The 22,579-nt window shown below is 48.3% G+C and overlaps 1 protein-coding gene and 1 long non-coding RNA gene across 3 annotated transcripts; both read right to left on the bottom strand.

The window, feature by feature from the left end:
- Window positions 1–755: 755 nt before the first annotated feature.
- Window positions 756–18,190, bottom strand: DENND2D (DENN domain containing 2D). 2 transcript variants are annotated; one of them, XM_032249779.1, is made up of 12 exons: window positions 17,954–18,190; window positions 12,958–13,133; window positions 11,958–12,070; window positions 11,261–11,330; window positions 10,493–10,570; window positions 9,222–9,362; window positions 7,884–8,032; window positions 5,487–5,664; window positions 2,731–2,772; window positions 2,229–2,313; window positions 1,683–1,922; window positions 756–1,254 (listed from the first exon to the last, which is right to left on the bottom strand). In XM_032249779.1, exons 1-12 carry the CDS (start codon window positions 18,009–18,011, stop codon window positions 1,178–1,180), a joined length of 1,407 nt encoding a protein of 468 aa, XP_032105670.1. In that variant the 5' UTR covers window positions 18,012–18,190; the 3' UTR covers window positions 756–1,177. The 2 variants fall into 2 exon arrangements, with proteins under 2 accessions (XP_032105670.1, XP_032105669.1); XM_032249778.1 differs by lacking the exon at window positions 17,954–18,190 and adding an exon at window positions 13,730–15,086.
- On the bottom strand, window positions 9,596–10,486 carry LOC116531122. The gene is made up of 2 exons (XR_004260280.1): window positions 10,059–10,486; window positions 9,596–9,980 (listed from the first exon to the last, which is right to left on the bottom strand). It is a non-coding gene; the product is annotated as an uncharacterized LOC116531122 (long non-coding RNA).
- Window positions 18,191–22,579: the final 4,389 nt, after the last annotated feature.

Below are 22,579 nucleotides of genomic sequence, written 5' to 3'. Positions count from 1 at the left end.
TGACTTTAACTTCAGTTTGTCTTATTCCATCCTCCAGAAACTTTTGTGTTCTTTGTACAGAATTCAGGAACTTCTGAGGGCCACACTCAAATACATTAAAAAGGTGGAATTTTTGAAAATAAGATTCATCTAAAAAAGCTTCCCAATGCTTGAGTAGAAACTATCAGTGGAGGTATCAAGGGAGGAGAGACGAGGTGACCACTAAACTCCTTCAGACTCTTAAAATTACAATTATTTTCTCAAAGGGGAAGAACATCAGTGCAGAGATCCCTTCACTTTTAGCTAAAGAACTGTGCTACTCAAAGATCAGTTGGAGGTAGGATATCTAAGACTGAAGGTAAAGCACTAGTGCAAACTGAAAGTGATGGGGAAAGAGACCTACTTATGGAAGCCAAGTAGTGTTCTTCACTGGCTGCTTTTGACTGAAATTCCTATCCTCAAATTATTAAAAACTGAAGCTGCTTCCCTTCAGTGAGCAGACTCTCCTCCCAGGATTCGGAAAGCACACCTGACTCCAAACCTAAGCCCTGATGCCCTGTGTCCAGTGCTGCTGCTGCTACTTTTACCAATCTTTTACCCTTCCTGTTAAAAGAAGTGGAGCTGCTGCCCCCCATGATTCTGTTACTCCAAACATATCCCCAGGTTCAGGACGCCCATGGCCGGGTCCTCCATTTCTAGTCCACTTGATTCTTATATGTATTGCCTTATTTACCTGGTCCTCCACCCATAGTAAAAGACGAAGACGCACATAAACATAAGATTTTCCTCTTTACTCATCCTTACATGTCCACAGACTTTATGTGGAGAGGCTGAGCCTTTCAACCACAAAGTGTGTTCTCTGTTGAAGATGTTACAATGATGGGAGAGGGCAGTTGCAGCAGCTTCTAACCAAGTATATACAATACCTGTACTACTGTTTCCTACTCTGTGTCACCTGCAAAAAATGCAGCTCTGAGCCCAGTTCTGTGAGCATGGTGTCAGAGCCCTCCAAAGCCCCAAGAAATTGATACCAGGGATCCAAATCTCAGACACCAGTTTTAAGCAATACCTGGATGTCAAGACTTAAGATTGAGGTAATGGATTGGGGGGCTGAGAACTTTGCTGATCCTGCCACACTGGCAGGGGCTGAAGTCCAGAACTGGAGTGTAGCTTTGGTCATTCTTGTTCACCACAGCTCTTATTTCACAGTTTTTTCTCTTGGTTTCTTCTGCTTCTTCTGTTCCTCATATTCAAGTATTTTCTGTTGGAAATAGCCTGTGGGTTCAGATACAGGTGTTAGAGGCATCTGATCTGGTCAAGCAGACTATAATGAGCTCAGGAATAAGGATCAGAAATAACCTGTATGCTCCCCATACTCCCATCCCTGGCAGGATAGCTCTGCCTTCACAAGCTTCTGGAGATCCATTAAGTTTGGTCCAAAGAGGAGCCCATAGACAGAGAGTACTTAGCAGGAATTAGCTGTAGACTAAAATAGAGGAAAGGGCTCAGTCCTGTCGGCTAATGAGAAAAACAACTTCCACAAATTGGCAGCCCATTAGACATTTTCTTAGGTTTCAGGTTGTCATTTCAACTCCACTAATAAACGTCTACCTACAGCTATTTTGTGGGTTTCTAAAGAGAAGTATTCTTTCCTCCCCCTCCTCTTTATCCTAGAGGTAACCCTCTCTGGGTGTAGAGTGTACCTGCAGGAGGATTCTTGCTCTTCTCGGCTTCCTGGATGAAAAGTGAGAAGAGCTGTGTCTTCACAAACTTCTTCACAAATCGGCGTTTGGTCTTGGAGGTCAGAGCCTTACAGAAGGATCGCTCTTGGAAGTGGCCTTGCCCATTTGCCTCCCGCTTGATATAGGAAGCATAATGACCCACAGTCTTGACAAAGAACTGCACAAAAGGACCTGAAACATGCTCGTTGATTTGTTCTGCAGCTGCAAGAGACAATGAATGCCATCTCAGAGAGTAGCAGAAGGATGAAATTACCAAAACTCACCTCCAAGCATGGCTTTCTTGCAGGCTGAAAGCTGGAGAAAGCTACAGGAGGTCTGGGTATGGGTCCTCTGTCATTGCTTAGGAAAGAATACAATCCCATATTCAGATTTGCCCTAGGTTCTAGGTCTCTAGGGCTCGTCTAGAACTGCTGAGTGAGTTCATTTTAGTTCTGGAAGGGAATGATTGAGAATCATGCCCTTGCACTCCCTGGGGAGACCCAAAATAAGAGGGACCCAAGGACTTACTCTTTAACTCATCAGTCCCCTGACCAAGAGAGTCTAAGATGTCATCCTGAAGCTTTGGTGGCAGGATGTCTTTTTCATCACCAACCTAGAAGGACAGAGCTCAGAGGTTAAACAGGAAGACGTGTGGAGTGAAGGGAGTTGGCAGAAAAGCATGAGGAGGTCATGAATTCTACACCCCCACTCCACCCACAGATAATCAGCCACATAGGACAGAAATAACATAAGCTGTTTCTTGGCCTTCAGTTTGACTCTAAACATTAGCAAGAGATCCTCTCCATCCCAGTGGTACTTGATTTATATCCCTTGCTTGAAAGGCACAATCACTGATTGTCTTACAGTGAGGTCATCTGTGTTTATGTCCATGGGCTCCTTGAGAGAGATGCGGTCTTTTTAGCACAGATTTTCACTCAACAACAAAGAACTTAATGTTTGTTGAAATAAGTGAAACTAGAGTGGTAGAGTTGGTGATGGGCCTGCAGGGGATCTGAACCCAGACACTTACCGACATTAAGAAGGTTCCTTTACAAAGATTGACCAACAGGACCTGAAATAAACATAGAATGGCTTTCTCTGGTCCCCTTTCTTCATAGATCACCAGAGGATTTACCATCTCGATTTCTGCCTGTGGCTGTAACTTTCAGCCCAGGTGGCAACAAAATCAATATCTTCAATTCTCATTACCTGTCTAGCATTCTCCTTTGACACCATTCCCCTCTAGAAATCTCAGTTCCCTTACTGGGAAAGGGGTGTTTGTTGGAAGGGAGTAGGAGAAGCAGCTAAGGTAGACAGGGAATACAAGATGGAGAAATCACGGCCAGGCACTCCTTTAATAAATCATGAACTTCAGAACCTGCTTCTACATGGAGCATTTTGTACATTGCACACATAAGTGCTTTACACGTTTGATCTCAAGCAACAGTCCTGTGAGGTAGACACCATCTCCATTTTGAAGATAAGGAAACGGACCCAAAGAAGCCGCCCGAGGTCATACTATACTGCTAGTAGGAGAACCAATTTTTTTCCAAGCCTAGACTGATACTCTTGAGACTGCATTCCTCTCTACATTTCCCCTTCAACTCCCTGCTCTCTGGGACAGAGACCAACATCCTTCTATTTTTTTCATGCTTGCAACAACTTATGTACAATTTTCTATTAGAAAAACTCCCTCAGAGCTTTGGGCCTTCCAGCCGGAAACAGCAAAGGAAGGAAATGAGCCCAGGATCAACAGAAAGAGGGAAGGAAAGGAAGTGAGGAGACCATGTGTCTACAGTCCTCAGGTGAGATAAGCACCGGGCTGGAACTTGGGGACCTCGGTTTTAGCACTGGCTCCATCACTGTCCAGGGAGCCTTCAGTCTAGACTAGAGATTACAAATAGGCATCCCCCTGGCTGATTCCAACCAGCAGATCTGTTTCTTTGATCCTCACAGTACTTTTAAATAATTGAATTGGTTTCCAGTATTTAAACTGGACTATCTCACATAAAACTTGGATTTGGGGCCTCTCCTGAAAAGTCAGGAGATCTAACTCTGGTCCACATTTCTAAAGGGCAACACTCAGATGGAACTGAGTAGCACCTGTCTGCTTTAGGCAGGGCGTGTTCTCACCAGTTTACCGTAATTACCCATCTCCTGTGTTGGTCATTTAAATGACTGCTGGGCCTTTCTTTTCCATTTGTGACCCTTGGTCTTGACAATAGAGAGAATGGTCCCTCCACTGTGCCTTCTTCCAAATATAATGAAAGAGAGAGTGGAAAGTATGCCAAAAAATAGAGCATGCTCTGTAATTATCTGTCGTCAGGGGAGAAAAGTTGAACTAGTCCAGGCCTGAAACCACTTGTATACATAGGCTCAGATGCCTTCATGAAGGGAAGGCTGTTCCTTTGAGGGATTGGGAGGAAAGAGTGTGTATAAATAATTTGTTTTTCACGATTGTTCCCAGAAATCTTTCCAGTATTTGGGGATATTGTCTGTGGAGTAATCTCTTACCAAAAGCCAGAGTCTGAGTGGCCATCAGGAGAGGAGTCACAGCTTCCAGGGAGCTGGAGCTGCAGAGTCAGGAAGTTTCATAACTTCTGGGGTTGGCACATTTAAATGTTTACTGCTAAACATGGGGCTAATATTCTATCCCAGTTAGTCACAAGGCTTAGGCTGGTTCAAAGGGCATGTGTACTCAGCAGTCCTAAGGAAGGACAACAGGGCCGGTGGAGCAAAGAAGGGAAACAGCCTACTTTACCTCTCAGCAATAGTTTCTAAAGGAGGGGATTTGGTTTTAGCTGTGCTAGGTTCCACTGTTGTCTGTGTGGCCTTGGATAAGTCTCTGGAACTCAGGTATCTCTTATGTAAATGGGGAAATCCTTCATGCCTCTTTAGTAGCTGACTTTTAGACTCCTATTCTCCCTTTAGTAGGCTCTAGCGAGTCAATGTTTATAGCCAGGACACATTCCCAAATCCCTCTTCTGGCTTCAGATATAATAACATGCTATCTTTTCAAAGTCCCTACTGACAACTCTAAAGCACATGTTTTGAGTTACTTTTCCAACACTGGGGATAGATTTATGCTTTTAGTGCCCATTTTGACAACTGAGTCCTCTGGTGTGTCTGGGGCACTGCCAAGATGTAAGAAGCTAACAAAATCAAAGAGGATTTAGACCTATATCCTCATTAACCAACCTTAGCTCTGAGCTACTCAGAAAGATGACTTGCTGCAAAAACCTGCATTTTCAAGACCCATAGTTTGCCAGGGGGCGATGTTAGCTCACTTCCAAGGAATTCAAATACATTCCAGTGGGGTGTGTGTTGTATAGACCAGCTGTGTCATCCATTTGGATGAGATGGAACACCCCAGTGACTGCTCAGTAGGGCCAGCTGGCATAGAACAGTCTGATGACCCCTGAATAAGCTATCCACTGCCCCTTAAGCCTAAAGGGAAATCCTTCAGAAGGGAGCCTGCATTTATTGAGCATCAACCATGTGTCGGGTGGTAGGTTAGGATACAGAAACTAAAGAAAGAGGTGTCACTACACTGCATGATCATGCAGACATAGGAGGGTGGGCACAGGGGCCCTACAGCCCTACACAGGTGGTTTCCCCAGAATCCTTAAGAACTGAACACTGTTATCACCATTTTAAGATGAGAAAGCTCAGGCTTAAAGAGGTCAGATAACTTGCCCCTAATCACACAGCTGTAAGCAGCAAACCTGGGATCTGAATCCCAGTCTGCCTGGCTCCAAATCGTGCACTCTTCTTGCCACATCATACCTCTTCCATAGGGCTGTCCATGACCTCCTGCTGGAAGCGCATTTGTACTCCAACCATGAAGGGGGTGGGGCAGCAGACTGTGGCCAGAAGGCTCTCAGGGACAACAGGGATGTAGGTGTGTGCCCAGCTGAAGGGGTAGAGCAGTGCAGCGGCAGCATGGATGCACTGAGACAGGGTGCTAGGACAGAGCACAGAGGACAAGAGTCAGGGGGCCCTTACACCTCCATGCTACACACCCCTCATCGCCCAACACCACCAGCAGCTACAGCAGTGCTGCCCGCGCCCGTGGCAGAAAGGCAAATCTGGGGACCATGCTGGACACAGAGCTTAAACGTACATTGCTAGAAGGGAGGGACAGAAACTAGAGAGGCTGAGGCTTCACTATCAAGAGGGGCCTTGATTTGATCCTTCTTTTCCCAGTTAGTCTTCTCAACTTACTATTGACCAAAAGTAAAAGTGACTCCAAAGAGGTGAGGGAAGAAGAGTTGCTTTCATTCAAGCAGATAATTGATTGAGCCCCTAGGATGTGGATACCTGGAAGAGTAAGACCCTGACCCTGCTTTTAAGGAATTCAGTGTAGTTAAGAGACAAACATGTAAGCACTAGGGGCCCAGCAGAGAGGCAAAGCCTTTTTATCTCCCTATGGCTATCCACCCTCATCCCCAGCCTTTGCCCTACACAGCCCCCTCTGGGCACTCAAGGCTATTAGAGATTACCAGGTTGCTGCCTGAGTAGCTTGGGAAATTCCCAGGTTCCAGGAACCTCTGCCCAGCAATTCCTGCATGGAAAGTCCCACAAAGGTGTCTCCTCAAGACTTTGCAGTGAAACATCCCTCTTCACGCCTGCCCAAGTCACAGCTTGGCCCTACTCCTCATGCCACCACACACACACAACCCCACTCTATCTTCTCTTTTCTCCACTGGCTTTTGTGACTGTTCTTTACTGCAGCCAAATTGCTTCAAAGTCAAGGCCAATAAAAGCACAGATGCAGGAATCCTTGTTTCAGTTCTTGGTTTCAAGCTAGCACTTCCTGAATTAGCAAACTTGAGTCTCTGAGAGGCCAGCCAAGGCCTAGACTGACTGGAAGTCCCCTCCCTATCTGAGCTTCGGAGAGCTGAAAAACTCAGTGTGGGAAGGAAGTAGGGAGTGGTAGGATTTCCCTAAAGAAAGTAAACGTCTGAGAGGTAAATCCTGCCAACCTCCACTTCCCAAACACTGATTTGAGGAGGAAAGGCAGAATCCCAGCTCTAGTCACACAGGCACTTCTGGTTTCCATTCAGGGCTGGGAGTGAAAGAGCTATTTCCAAAGCAAAAGATGATGCCACTCCCTTCAAGGATTACCTACTACTAGTTCCTTTTTGGTCATCACCCATTTTTACAGAATCTTCAACACAGAGACCCCACTGCTTGCCCAAGTTTCCTCTCTGGAACCCATGACATTCAGCTGACCCTGTGATTTCTACTGACTCCCTAACATCCTTTTCTTCTTCCAGGAAAGATAAAAGCAGGGTTGTCAACCTAAAATCATTGGTTTTCTCCCTCCCCAGATATGAATAGAAAGTCCACCCCTACCCCTACTGTTTTATGACTTTTTTTATTCTCCATTCTATTACATCTCCCCATGTCCTCCTCAGATTTGAAGCCACTAAGAGGTAGAGACCCTGATACAACAGTACCCTGCTTCCATTAACACTGGGATATACTCAACTGAACTGAAGAACAGCAGCCGGCACTAAGCAACATGTGCTCGGCAGGGTGTTAGTTACCTAATGTGCATTTCTTCATGTAATCCTCACCACAGCCTGATGAGGTCATCACAATCATTATTTCCATTTTTAAGAAGTTAACAAACTAACTTAAGGGGAACCTCATAGCTAAAAGTAGAAGAACTGGATTTAAACCTCCTAATTCTTCTGATTTCAATCCCTATGCTTTCAACCACCATATAATTCTGCATCCCCTTCAGGTGAAGGACCATGTCTTGTTTGTATCTTCCCAATGCTTGACATCTGGCAAACAGGTGACACACAATGTTTGTTAAATGAGTATCTACCTCCTCCCCTGTTCTCCACCCTCCCTCAGCCTTGCAAGGGCAGAACCATGTCTGCATCCACCCTAACTGGTCCCATCTGGGCTGTCCCAGGAAAACTTCCTGTCCTTCTCCCAGATAAGTCAGGAATATTCCTCAGGCCCAGGCAGCAGTCCTGCATGGAGGCAGAGGCAGTGGGGGCGGTTCAAAACAGCTGTTTCTCTTGGTTTAAAGTACAAGGACCTGGACACACGGGGGTGGGCACATGGGCCCTACAGACCAGTTTTTCCTTAGAGAACCTCCAGTCTGTTCCCTTGAACCCAGGGATACTGGGCAGTTCAAGTGAGCAATTTGGGGGCTCGGCCTACCTGAGACCTTCAGCCAAGAAGATAATTTTTCTCTCCAGCACAGCAGAGGCAAAGATCTGAAGTATCTGTTCAAAACTGAGACAGTGCAATAGAGAACTAAAATCCACATGTTCTAGGTGGGAGTCCAGGGGCCGTGTCAGTGAAATGAACTGTGGGGAAAGCAGAGAGAGAGAAGGTGTCACTACACTGCAAGATCATGCAGACCCCAGAGTGCTGGGCCTCTACCAGCCTCTGTTCCTTCTCCCCCAAGGAATGAATATGACTCTGCCTCTCTTTCCCCTGCTAATGGGCTGCAGGACAGCTCTGATGTAATCTCGAGTATGGCCCATAAGGCCCTGCACCCTCCCTCGCTTGCCTCCCCGAGCACACGCTCCTCTCACTGCACTTTACCACATGGGCTTCCGTTTCTTGAGCAATCCCCTCTTTCCTGCCTTCAGCCTTCACAGTGTGGGCCCTCCTCCTGCACTGCTCTGCTTCCTTCATTCTTATCCTCCTTCAGGTCACAGAAGGCCCGTCTTGGTCATGTGATACTTTCCCGTCTTCTTCTCATGTAGCACCCTGGTTTCTTTTTCATCACAGTTACATAATTTTTAATTCAATATGCACTGGTGTGTTTATTTAACATCTGCCTCCTCCACTGGACTTATAGTTCCAAAAGATCAGGGTCCACATTCATGTTGGTCACCATTGTATTCCCAGAAAAATAGTATAGCTTGGCACACAGCAAGCATTCAGTACTTTTTTTTTTTTTTTTTTTTGAGAAAGTGAAAACTTCTAGCCTCTCCCCTTATTTTCTTGTGGGGAAGCCAAGGTTCAAAGGGGTATGCAGATTATTCAGAGTTCCAGGAGTCAGGACTGGAATTCTTAGAACAGTGTTGTACCTGCTTCCTCGGTGTGTTTGGTGCCTTAAAACAATAGCATTCCCCTGTGCATGGGTGGATACTCGGAAGTGGGGACGGATGATAAGAAACGGGCAGATGGCGGGTGTAAGGTGGAGACAGGACAAACAAAGGGGAATGGTGTGGGGGTGGGGGCAAGTGGCAGTCTAGTGCCTAGGGGGAAAGTCCTTTATAGCGCCAGAAGCCTCCAGTTACATGGTTTATTTATTATAAATAAGAGTCTTGGTGGCTTGAGCAGTAACTAAATGCTTGTGGGTATCAAGTTAGGATCAGAAAATTTGCGTTTGATTTCAGCTTTGTCCATTCTAACCAGTCCCAGTCCCTGTCTGGCTCAGTTTCTCTGTACTTTAACCTGGTTAATAGTACAACAGTGGTGAGAGGTGCCACAGATGCCTATGCTCTCCAGCTAGAGAAGGTCTCACCCATTTTGCTAACCCACCTCAGTGCCTGAGTCAGGGATGAAGCTCTTGAGAGTGACAGTCTTCCCAGGAGCAGGGAAAGCTGCCTCTCGGAGGCCCTGCATGAACGGGTAGATGACAGCCATGGAGATCTGATGTCTCTTCTCCACTTCATCCAGGATCTGCAGGGAAAAGAAAAGAACCATGGGAGGCATGGCTCAAAGGGACACTACTGGGCAGGTGGCCAAGACTCTGTGCCCCTAAGCATCTCACACTGGTTCAGCGGATCCTCATGTATCTTTTAGGGTCCTCCAAAAACTGGTCCTCTCCCTCCCTGGCAGAGACTGGGCTCATGCTAAATAATCTGTGGTTTATCTCCCACATGAGACTGCTTTTATCTAGCTTCCTTCTTTTTATTCTCTCTCTACCAATCCATAGTCTTCCCCTCTTCTAACACCAACATAAAAGTATCTCCCTGGGAAGTCATCTCAAAGTAAACTCATCACCCATGATGGGACCATGTCCAGTCATGCTGGTTGGAGCAGCAGCCAAGAAGCCTAAGCCTCTTAGTACCACTCTGTCCTCCAACTCCCGCTGTAGATTCCCAGGGTCAGAGGCTGCCTCCATCCCTAGGAACACTACACAAAGGAATGCACTGCCCCAGCAAAACTGACAGAGTTCCCTCTCTGCCTCCTCCAAAGGTCCTGCTGGAAGCAGAGCATAATGAAGTCCTTTCTGGCCACCAATGGATCGCATGGCCCCATGGATTCTGCTTAAATCCTGACTCAGATGCACTGGCGCTCAAATTAGCTCCAGCAGAAGAAGTCCTGGGGACCTCAACTGTTCTTCTACCCTTGAAGGAGTCAGAATGAGTCTACCTCATATTTGTCTAGTGCTCTGCCTTTTATAAAGAGTCTTCTCATATATCACCTCATTTAAGCCTCACATCAACCAGCAAGATAGGAAGGTGAAAGATTATTATATCCATTTGACAGATGAGGAAATTGAACCTCAGGGTAGAAGGCGTTTGAGTTTCTTCCCCTTGTCCTACTTCAACTACTTTCTTACTTGGCTAGAGTGGGAACAGTGGCTATCTCTGCAAGGAATCCAGTCCCCTAGATTCAATTTCCACATTTCTCTTAAGTGCATGCCCCTTTGCCTCAGTTTCCCTAAGTGTGCTTTAATGCTGACTCTGGCTATGGGAGAAGAGCTCCACTAAGGGCTTAGGTTGCGCAGGCAGGACTGGCAGTCAGAGAGAGCCCGGAAGATGGACAGGACTAACAGGCCCTGAGGAATCCTGTTCCACCCCTACCTTGGAGAACAAGCCGAAGCAGCCAATGCAGCTGATGATGCAGTACACTTGGGGTAGGCGAGGGCCAGGTCCGGCAGGCTGGGAAGAGACAGAGAGGCTCCTTCAGTGCCGCAGCCTCCCCAAGGGCTTCTCCCAACTGGGTCTGAAGGAGTACAAGGCTGAGGGCTGGGGAGGGGGAATTTATAGTGAATGGTGGGTGCAGCAGGGATGTCAGAGTAGCCACCAAGGTCAAAAGAAGAAATCCTTGAGGGTACTGGGTGGGTTGGTGGGCAAATGCTGCTGCCTTCAGTGCCAGCATAATTTGGGGTCAGCAAAGAGAGGGAGCAAGTGTGCCTTAGAGATGAAGAAAGGGCTAAGGAGGAAGGCACTGTAAAGGTGACTTGGGGAATCCTCCTGAGACCTAAGATTTGAAACTAATTGTCCAAATCCCAGCCTCTGCTCTGGGAGGCTCCAGGGACCAAGGTAAGCAGGCCTGGATAGAGCAGGGAGACAGAGGAGTCAGTTGGAACCTCTCACAAAGAAGAGCGTTATTGAAAGCCAGGAGGAACACAGACCAGAGCCTAACCAGCAGGGGGAGAAGGGGCATCAGGTCCTCGTGCTTGTGGAGCTGCAGAGGGAGCACTAGCATGGCAGCAGGTCCTGGGCTGTGCTCTCTCTACAACCAGTGCTGCCAACAAGACTGGACTTCTGCAGCTCTGGCTTGAGCAAGCCCAGCTGTGGAGCTGAGCAGGCTTCAGAAAGGAAGGGGCAGTTCTAGGCTGCACAGACCAATAGGCGCCTGCAGTATCCAATCTTTCTGCTCCCATCCACATTGGTCAGAACGAAGGAGAAGGTCTCCCTAAGAAAGAGCAGACAAGCCTTGATTTGCATTGCTCACCGGATTCTGAAACAGGAAAGTGGTCAGCATTAGAGGAGCTGATTAATCATAGGAGTCAAGTTAATCAAGCTCTAGACACATCATCTCATCTAATTCTCAAAACAACTCTTGAGGTAGCTTCAGTTATTATTCCCACTTTAAAGATGAAGGAACTGAGGCTCTGAGAGGCTATTTCTAATTCAAGGTCACTCAACTCATAAATGGTGATGTCAAAGCTCCAGCAGCTGAATTCCAGGGCTTATGCTGGAAGGGCCTTTGCTATTGCCTTCTTAGAGGCCAACTGCCTTCTGCTAAGCCCAGCTTGAACCAGCAGCAGAGTCAAAAGCAGCAACTATTGTTTCTAGGACAGGTGGGAGATTCTGGCTCTCTGGGCAGAAGGGACTGATCAAACTGATAGCTAATATCCCTGGACTTGAGGAACCCCAGGCCATTTGTTTGTAAACCCCAGATGTTTACAAACAAATCAATTCCACTCCCAGACTGAAAAATCAACAAATGACAGCAATGAGGGAGGCTACATGAGCCACAGAACTCACACTTGTTCCTCCTCCCCAAATCCAATACCCTTGCCCAGGGCAGAGCAATTACCTGGGATACTCAGTGAGTGATGCCCACTCATTACCATCTGGGAAGCAGAACAAGGGGATAGCTTTGAGCAGCCGCTCCTCCTCCTCCTGCTGACCCCGAAGCAGGTTCTCCCGCTGTTAGGAAAAGGAAAAGACAAGTGGATATGAAGCTGGGGGCAGAGGTAAGGAGGAGAGGGCTTGAGAGGTGGTGGGCTTCCTTTGAGGCTCTAAAGCAGTCTGGGGATAAGCTTCTCCACTAGCATAGGGATGAAGGGTGCATTTGCCCATCACTCTGCAGTTTGCATTCTGGGTCTGGTTGGAACAACTCCAAAGCTGAAACAGCTCCTCCTGGGTCAACTCGACATAAGCTTGAGTTTGACCTCAGTATCTTGAGGATCTACATAAGAAGGGGACAGGGCCATGTTGAATATAGAAATGCCCTGAAATGGCCCCTAGGAGGACCGCATCAGAGAGGTACCACATCAGAAAAGAGAAGTGGCCAGCTCAGTGGCACACCTGCTAATGAGAAGGGTTAATGAGGATTCCCACCCCTTTACCTGGTGTAGGATCAGACAAGAAGGAGTCTGATGCTTGGGCTCAGGCTGAAGGCTGTGCCTGACCACCAGTTACATGCCTGCCCCACTCTCTCCTTCCCACACATCCCAGAGAGGGGACTCCTTCTAGAAGGTCTGGCAGAAGGCAAGCTTATCTACAGAGAAGGGTGACTGAAAATGGGATTTGGAAGACCTGTGAGGTCCCCTAAAAGCAAACTGATCTAGCCTAGTTTCCCTGCTAGGACGCTTAGGTCAGTCCCTCACAAAGAAGTTAGACCTAGATTCTGCGGGTGATAACAGAACTGGGGCTGTGCTAAGAAGGAAATGGAGAGCAGCGAACTTGGAGCTCAGGGAGGCTCTAGGCGCAAGCCCTGGCAGGGTGAAGAGAAGGAGGTAGAATGCCCATGCCTACCACCTTCTAAACATCCCAGTCCTCTGGCTACCCCTGCCCCCTCCCTCAGTCCTTACCTTAGGAAATTGGTAGGTGATTATAGGCTCGTAATCATCCTCTGAACGCTTTTTTTTTAGAGAAACCACAAGAAGGTATTCAAAGAAGTGCTGCCCCCCAGCAAAGTTGGGCAGAGGGTGCTCCTGGGGCTTTTCTGGTTCCTTTAAAGCTTCCTTTGAATTGTCCTGGGGCGGTCCTGAAACCGAGACACCAGAGCCCATTTAGTATAATATCATTGATCCATTCCTGGAGTGGAGTCTGTGAGAATCTGAGTGACCTCCACACCTCAAGGCCTCTTTGCCAATGCTGAGATACCTGGACACTGTCCAGCACAACCAGACACTCAGGATCAGGGCCAAATGGGCAGTTTCCACAGCTGCTCTGGGATACTTGAAACCATGGGAAGCCAAGAGGAGGAAAGAAACCACCGATGCAGAAGCCACAGAAATATGCTGGATAGGCCACAAGAAGGCCAAGGCCCCGGGGTACCACAGAGACTGCCTAGCCTGTTGGATGCCCCTGGCAGTCCTGGCACAATATGCCCTGAGAGTTTAGTTCATACTAGGTGAATAAGAACAGGCCCAAGGGGCATGTGACTGTGACCACACTAGCCCCACAGAGGGCATGACCAGTCTTAAAAACCAGCAGAGGAAACCTCCTGGTCCAGTCACATGGGGAACCATGTGGAGGCCAAGAGATAAAGGAAGAGGAGGAAGGAGGATTTCAAAGAAGAAATAGTCCCGCCTAAGAGGGTCACCTCAAAAACAAGGAAGTGGGCAGTCCGGTCCTGACCTGCTCTGGGTCGAAGCAGTCGATGTCGGAGGAGCCTGAATGCCCGGCCTACCACTTGTCCTTCCATTGCTGGACCTTCAGGGCAGAGCAGACTCCCCTCTCCCCTAACACAGAAAGACTGGTGACAGAAAGTCTGAGAAAGGGGCTGCTGCTTCGGACTCCAGCCACAACTCTGTGAAGCTAAGCCATGTGCTGTTTTCCAGAGAGGGGAGAGCAGTTTCCATCCTGTGCACCCAGTGGTTGAGCAAGAAGGATGTGACAGAACCCAGGAAGGCAGCAGAAGCCAGCACCAAGAGAGTCAGCATCCTGGCACTGCAGCGCAGATCTCAGCTCCTCCCAAGGGCCCCAGGGTGTGGTGAGAAAAAAGGTCATGAGCAAACACCTCTGGCTGAAAGTAGCCAGAAAGGCCTGACTAGTTCTGGGCTAAGGGTTTTGAATCTGGGCTGCAAATTGTACACAGAGCTTATTCACAACCTCAGAACAGTGGATAGTGCTTGATAGCATCAGACTATGGGCACTGGAAACTCGCTGGTCTCAGGATAGAGATCCTATATCCCCATCACTTGGATTGCTGACCTTTCACTTCTCAACTTGGTCAACGGAAGTCAAAAACCCCAGCAAGGCCACCTGCTGAATCCTAGAACTTCCAGGACTTCCCGACTGAGAGCACATGGCCAAACACTCTCTGCAGCCACGATGCCACTGTCCTCCCCTGATTAAGATAAATAGACTTGGCCTAATAATTAACCAAATATATTAACTCTTCCAACAAAAGAAGGAGTTCTGGAAATCAATACCCAAAAGCCTCCTTTTCTGATGGTGCAGGAGAGAGTAAAGTCCATCTCTAAGCCGAGAGTTCTTGATATTTTGGAAATGGCTACACTGGTAAATTTCACCCCCTGCAATACATCTTGTGGGCTAAGGCAGAGAGTTCTGTCACTGGCATTTGTTCCAGGGCTCCAGCAGAGTCCTTCTTCCCAAATAGGAAGCACTGACTCAGAAGACTGTCCCCAGCCTAAGGTAGGAGGCTGATTGCACCAGCAGCTTGAGAGCGATTCTGTGGAAGGCATCCGGGTGATCTCCACCCAACCCCTATTTCTGCTCACCCTTCCTCCCAGTCAGGCCAGGTCAGCTGTTCTGCCCAAGCTACAAGCTAAGCTGCTAGCCCACTGCTGTGTCTGGAGACTAGGGAAGAGAGAAAGAATAGCAAAAAAACACCTTGGATTCTCATAGAAACCCCTGAATTAGTAAATGCACGACTTTTGCCAGGAAGCTGCCTTAAAGGGAAAGCAGGAGGCAAAAGGACCCTCTGGGGCCACTTCTTTTAGAATATGCAGCCAGGCCGGGTGCCAGGCACGGTGGCTCATGCCTATAATCCTAGCACTTTTGGAGGCTGAGGCAGGTGGATAACCTGAAGTCAGGAGTTTGAGACCAGCCTGGCTAAAATGACAAAACCCTGTCTCTACTAAAAATACGAAAATTAGCTAGGCGTGGTAGCAGGCGCCTGTAATCCCAGCTACTTGGGAGGCTGAGGCAGGATAATCACTTGAACCCGGGGGATGGAGGCTGCAGTGAGCCAAGGTCATGCCACTTTACTCCAGCTGAAAAAAAAAAAAAAGAAGAAAAAGAAGAAGCCCTCTGGAAGAGAATGGGGTGCTGGGATAGGGTAAACAGATGCTTTGCTCCTAAGTGGTCCAGACCTGGCTTCTGTGGCACTAGTAAAAGCCAGGACTCATGGCCAAGCTCATTTACAGTAAATAAGGGTGTTCAAATGCTTTAATGGGTGAGAAGAGTGAACCAGAACACTTGGAGCTGGCACCACGCCTTACCTGCAAGCTGCACAGACTTGTTGCACAATCCTTACCACCCTTCTGAGAAACAAGCATCTTCCTGATACAGATGGGGAAGCTGAGGCATAAAGTAATTCAAAAGCTATTAAAATTGGCAGGATTTGTGGGGGTGGGAATTAGGAAAGCTCCCAATCCACGCTCCTCCTCTCTGGCTGCATCTCTTAGGCTATCCCACAGAGATTTTCAAAGGACAGTGAGAAACAGAACCTTATCACCGATCATTCCAGATTCTGAGGAAACTGTGCCTTTCCCTAAATCCTCTGGGCTGCATTTTCAGTTCATTTTCTTCTGCTTTATTACAAGAGCCAAGAGAATAGCAAAATTAAGAAATCATTGTCAAAAGAAAGTAATTAGACTTTGGGGATAAGGCTTAAGAAATGCAGCAAAACACTGTTTTCTCCTCTTTCAAAAGGGGTTATCAACAGGAGAGAAAAGCATAAGAGAAAACTAACACACATCAAACTCCTATGTTTCGCATAAGGCATCTCATTTAATCTCCAGTGCCCTAGAAACGAAGTATTATCCTGAGTTTTAGTTGAGGAGGGAGCCACCCTTTCTAGGGAAATCGGGAATCTGGTCACACTTGTTCCTCCACCCAGAAAGCCTCTCCCACAGGCACCTGACTGAAGTCCCAGATCTGACTAGAATATAGGTGAGGGAACCTTCTGAAATATAGGCGAGGGGACCTCCAGAATATTTGCTGGAACCTTGATCTGGAAAGCTGGTCCAACCCTTCCAGCTCAACCCAGGACCACTATCACATCACTCCAGGTCACCAGGGTACTTACACACACACACCCTCCCTCCCCCCTAATATACAACTGCCCTAGGGCCTGAAAGAGGAAGGGGAGAATCCCCAGGCAGATGGAGGATGGTATGGAAGATGAAGAGGTCACACGTTCCTGGCCCGACAAGTGTTAGGCTTCAGTTCTTACAGTTCCTCGGTATCGGGAAGCGCCTCCAGGCACAATCATCGACCTCATGTTGGGGTAGGGGTGGGTGGGAACAACGGGAATGTCTCCTCTGGGCTGCACGGGGCAGACCCCTTCCATTCACACAGATGTCCCAGGGTCTGGGAAGACCAGGACAGACCAGGCCAGTGCTCTCCAGAGAACAGACAATGTCAGCCTCATCCTGCCTTCTGCTCCCGCCACTGCATGGTCCCAGCCCTCTGCCCCAACCTGTGGTCTCTGACCTCTCCCAGATGGAATGGCCAGATATTGGAGATCTGTGTCTAGAGAGGACACTGCAAATGGGGAAGGGGCAGGGTGTGTCAGGAGGAATTTGCACAGGACTAAGAGCAGATTACTCAGAATCAGAGGTCACTGCAGTTCAAAGAAGGGAGGGCTGACCTCACTCCCTGGGGTCCCCCCCCAAGTCCCTCTAGGGCTTGGGCTAAGAGAGGGGCTCATGTGGCCTCCTGGCGTGCCAATGTTGGAAGGGGCGGGTGGTCTGGGAATGCCCCCTGCTCACTTTCTAATCCACTCTTTGCTCCTCAGACGGCGGGACCTCTGAGCAAAGTATCTAAGGGTCGTGGCTGCTTAGCCATTGGACTGGCTGGTGGCAAACCACACAAATATTTGCTGAATAAATGAATGAATTTCTAACTGCCCTCCTTCCAAGCCCCAGGGCTCTGCTAAGAAAGAAAAGAAGCTGCTTCTTTAGTTGACTTCTAATTTAATCCCCACAATCCTGGACGGGGGGATTACATCCATTTCACTGTTGCGGGGCCGAGGGAAAAGGAAGGGGGTGCCCTGTCTGAGCTACACGCTGGAAAGCAGCAGCTGTGCAGGTTCCACCGCAGCTCCGCTGGAGGCCACACTCGGAGGAGCACCGGACCGCGGGGCTGGGGGTGGTAAAGTCATTGGGGAGACCGGGGTTGGTGGCCGGTGGCTATCTGAGGAGCAGGCGCAGGGGCGCTGACTCGGAGGAACTGGGCAAAGGCCACGGAGGGGTACCAAGGCAGCGAGGTGGGGCGGGGCGGCGGGCACGCCAGGAGCTGAGGCGGTGCCTCTGGGAGGGCACCACTACCGGGGCGCGTTCAGGCACACTGCGGTTGCACCACAAGCTTCCTGGATGGAAGGACACGTGGCCCCGGGGCCCCACAACGGTTTCCTGTGTCCCGCCGCCTTCCCCTCGCCCCTGCAGGCCTGGCCCGGCCGCCGTTTCCAGCCCCCGCCCCCACCTGGCTCTCTCCCTTCTGCCCGCGCTCTCTCCCGCTCACCTGCCCCCGCGCAGCTTCCTGAGTCCCCCTCCAACCGCTCCCGGATCTCGACGCCCGGTGCCGCCCTCCCCCGGGCCCCCGCCGCCAGCCCTAGCCCCGGCTCCCCGGCGCTCACGCCGTCCCTGCGCGCTCTCCCCGGCCGGCACTAACCCCCAGAGCCGCGCTTCAGTCTCAGGCTGGCTCGAAGGCGGCGGCCGAGCCCATCCATGGCCCCTGGAGTGCCCGGCGCCCGCTCCCAGCTCCGCGCTGGCCCCACCCCCCTATCCTTGACCTCCGCGGGTCCGACACTTTCACTTTCACGCGGGGGGAGGCCGAGGGAACAGGTTCGGGCGGCGCGGCGCACCTTCCGGGCTCCGGCCCAACCTCCGGGCGCACCTGGGCGGGCCCGCTCTGCCCTCGCCCTGGGCAGGGCGGCGTGGGGTGGCAGAGGGCGCTCGACGCGCGTCCGGGACGGGGCGGCGCCATCTCGTTCCCACCCTCCGTGGGGCTCCCGGGGAGGCTTGACTTACCTAACCCCCCGCAGCCCGCAAACGCGCGTGTCCTGGCTGAAGTCACCGTCTTCCAGGTGGCTCCAAACTAATCCCAAAAGGACGGAGTTTTCAGTCCTCACACCTTTCCAACCCCTCCACACCTTCTCCTGCAACTGCTTTAGCCTCTCGACCATATCGTCTCACTCGCGAGGTTCCTGAGGAGGAACTGGAGATGTGGATTAGGGGCCTGACCCTGCCTTGCATTCAAACTTGTCCTTGGGCAGACCAGCAAAATGGGGGTAACCCTGCCATTCCACAGAAATGTGAAAGTTCAGGAATAGAAAATTTTTTCTAAGTTGTTACATAATACAAATTTAAGGGACTATTATTGTCGTAATTGTTGCAGCTGTTCCCTCTCCCATTCTAACCCCAATGTTTCAATGCAGCCTTTCTGCTGCTTCTCCCTTTTCACATCTTATTAACTTCCAAATATGTCCAGGCTTTAAACTTCAGATATCAGCCATGACATTGTGGGTCTGCTAAGCCCACTTCCTCCTGGGAGATCTGCCCTAGTTTCCCGCTCTCTCTCAGGACATTATCTGTAGGGCGTGGATGTACAGAGTCCATCTGGGGTTGCCTTATTCACAATGTTTTAAGGTCCGTTTCAGGAGCATAGGCAGAGGGAAGAAGGGACTCTGGCAGAAATATGTCTGGGATCTGTGGGTCTGACTCCCAGACCTACAGCCCTCTTTTCTCTTCCCAGTCATGGCCTCCAGGTGACTCTCCAGTCACCATGGGTGAGCCAGAATTGGGAATCCAGCCCTAGTATTAAACTGTCTAGCCTTAGCCCAGAGATTCTAAAAGTTGACTTTACTCTGGCCGTATGCAATTTTGCACTTAATTACAGTCTGTTTCTGTTCCCTATTCTTTCTGTATTCCTGCATGCAAGGACATATCCCTTCCCCAAATACCTTTTCTGGGCTGGACCCTTGTCTTACACATCTCTCTGTAAGAACAATCGTTGCTCATGGTAAACCTGTTCAATTGGTTGCATATTATTGTGCCTTAACTTCCCCAGTGTATTTTGTAGTGTTCCTAACCAAACTAACTTCCTTTCTTTAAAAGCAGATGAAGAAAGCTGTGTACATGTGCACCAAAAAGATAAGTACAAGATGTTCAAGGAAACCTTATTTGAAATAGACTCACACTGGAAATAACCTCAAATGTCTATTTATAGTAAAGTGGGTGAATCGCAATATATTCACATAATGAAGTACTACATAGCAGTAAAAATAAATAAACCACTGCTGCATGCAATAACATGGCTACATTGCACAAACATAATGTTGAGAAAAGGAAGCCAGACACAGAGTACATTACGTAAGAGTCTATTTATATAAAGCTTATAATAGGTGAAATTAATCTATGGTATGAGAAGTCAGGATGGTGTTACCTTTAGGGAGAAAGAAGGAAATAATGATTAGGAAATACCATAGGGCTTCTTTCTAGGGCGCTGGTAATGTCCTATTTCTTAACCAGGTGGTAGATACATAGATGTATTTGCTATGTGATCGTTCTTGGCCGGGAACACTTAGGCACTTTTCTATATGTATATGAGACTTTAAAAAGAGTTTCAAAGTATTCGTTAGGATGTTAGGGTGACATTAATGAAGATAATGAAACAGGAAGAAGCTAGTTCAGAATAAAATTAGAAATTATTGGGATGGGAGGAAGTAGAGCTAAGTATAAACAGCATTTTTGAGAAGTGTGGATAATAGGAACAAGTTAATTGATCCATAGTTAGAGGAAAATTTGGGTTTAAAGTGATGGGTTAAGATGGGAAAGATGAGAGCATATTATGGGTATAGCAATGAGAACCAGCAAGGGAAGAGATTTAAAGTATAAGAAAGAGGGTATGCAGATGGAACAGAGTCTGAGAGAAGAGGGAGGAGGGGGCCAATTAGAAGCTTAGGTAGAAGTTTGGCTTCAAATGGGAAAAGGAAACTTTCCTTTTTTTTTTTTTTTTGAAACAGAATTTTGCTCTTGTTGCCCAGGCTGCAGTGCAATGGCACAGTATCAGCTCACTGCAACTCCACCTCACAGGTTCAAGCAATTCTCCTGCCTCAGTTTCCCAAGTAGCTGTGATTACAGGCACATGCCACCATGACCAGCTACTTTTGTATTTTTAGTAGAGACAAGGTTTCACCACATTTGTCAGGCTGGACTCAAACTCCTGACCTCAGGTGATTCACCCACCTTGGCCTCCCAAAGTGCTGGGATTACAAGCATGAGCCACTGCGCCTTGCTGGGAAAAAGAAACTTTATCTGAGGGAAAAAAGAGATGAAAATGGCTATAGATGTTGATAAATGTGCAGATAAGGTAGCAAGAAGTTAAAGGATACCACAGGAGGCCTCAGTTTCTGCTAAGATGGAAGGTTCTTTTCCTTCTTGTAGCTGCCATCTTCCACTGTCCCTTAGGTCATTCTCCTAGTCTGGCTGTAGAGTAGAGGGGAATGACCCTAGCCTTCTTTTTTTGAAGGTCTTGAAAGGAAGCACACAAATAAGTTGTATTCAAGGAGGCAGTCAGTATGACATAACAGAATGAGCCTGGGGGTCTGACACAGACGAACTTGGACCTCAGCCCACTTTGCCTCTTGCTTGCCCTGTAGCCTTGGGTTAGGCATTGCACTTAGCCTCACTTTTCTGATATAATAAAATCACCTCACAGGGCAGTTGTGAGGATTAGAAAGAATATATTTGTAATACAGATTCCAAATTTCATACGTACCTTTAGTCCTCAAGTCACTGTAGTCTCAGCTCCGGAGTCTGGCTCTGTCACCCAGGCTGGAGGGCAATGGTGTGATCTTGGCTCACGGCAACCTCTGCTGCCTGGGTTCAAGTGGTTCTCCTGCCTCAGCCTCCGGAATAATTGGGACTACAAGCACGCAGCACCATGCCCAGCTAATTTTTGTATTTTTAGCAGAGACAGGGTTTCACTACGTTGGCCAGGATGGTCTCAATCTCTTAACCTCAATGTCTGCCCGCCTTGGCCTCCCAAAGTGCTGGGATTACAGCCATGAGCCACTGTGCCCAATTCACACCTGTAATCCCAGCACTTTGATATTACATTTCTCTTAATTGCAGAAAGTACTGTCTTTTACCAGGCTTATGTCTCCAGGAATTTCTGAGAAACCTCAAGAAACACACACCCCAAAAACTAATTCTGATATTCACTGGTTATTAGAGTCCATCATGGAAATCCAAACTATTACTTTCCCTTTCACAGTTATATCCACTTGTCTGAAGACATACTGCTATTATTTTCCCCTGTGCTATTTTGCCCAATTTGGACAATGACTCTATCTTCAATTCCATATAGAGATAGCTGAGGTCAGAATAGGTTTTGTGGCCAGATGCAGTGGCTCATGCCTGTAATCCCAGCACTTTGGGAGGCTGAAGCAAGCAGATCACCTGTGGTAGGGAGTTCAATACCAGCCTGACCAACATGGAGAAACCCCGTCTCTACTAAAAATACACAATTAGCCTGGCATGGTGGTGCATGCCTGTAATGCCAGCTACTTTTGGAAGCTGCGGCAGGAGAATCGCCTGAATCCAGGAGGCAGAGGTTGTGGTGAGCTGAGATAGTGCCATTGCACTCCAGCTGGGGCAACAAGAGTGAAACTCCATCTCTTAAAAAAAAAAAAAAACAGAATAGGTTTGTTAAGACTTTGTTGAAGGTTTGTTAAGACTGTGTTTTGTGATACGATAAGTACATTATAAAATGAAAACCTAAAAGTGTCACCACTTTTGAGGTCTGCATGAGGGTCCTCCTTGAGCACTTCTCTGCCTACCCCTAGAGCTGCCCCCATCTTGCAGGGACCAGATAACCTGATTCCAGTGGGAATGCCCTTGAACCCAGCTCTGCCTCAGTATTTGCATATTCCAGAATGATTGACAATAGCAATGTTTATTACATTCACAGGGAAACCCAGTTCCACACTTAGGATCTAATCTCATCTTTTGGCACAGAGGCACCAGAACAACAACAAAAAGTAAAGCAACCTTCATTTCCCCAAGGATAGGCCCATCAGTACAGAATACCACCGTCAATTGGCCTGCACAGTTCCTCTTCCTTTGAAATGAACAAAAGCTCAGGCTGTCTCAAACTATGTATCCTGCAAGCCATCTGAACTCTTACCTTCTCATCTCCTATGAGAAATAAGTTGAATAATAACCTACACATCTGCCAGAAACAAGCAATGCTATCCAGGATTAGGAAAGAACATCTGAGTATTAGAAACAAAGG

The sequence above is a fragment of the Sapajus apella genome, unplaced genomic scaffold (genome assembly GCF_009761245.1).
Source record: "Sapajus apella isolate SASKATOON/1434 unplaced genomic scaffold, GSC_monkey_1.0 scaffold69, whole genome shotgun sequence".
NCBI lineage: Eukaryota > Metazoa > Chordata > Mammalia > Primates > Cebidae > Sapajus > Sapajus apella.
Note: the sequence above shows the minus strand (reverse complement) of the source record. Positions and strands in the feature narration are given on the sequence as shown.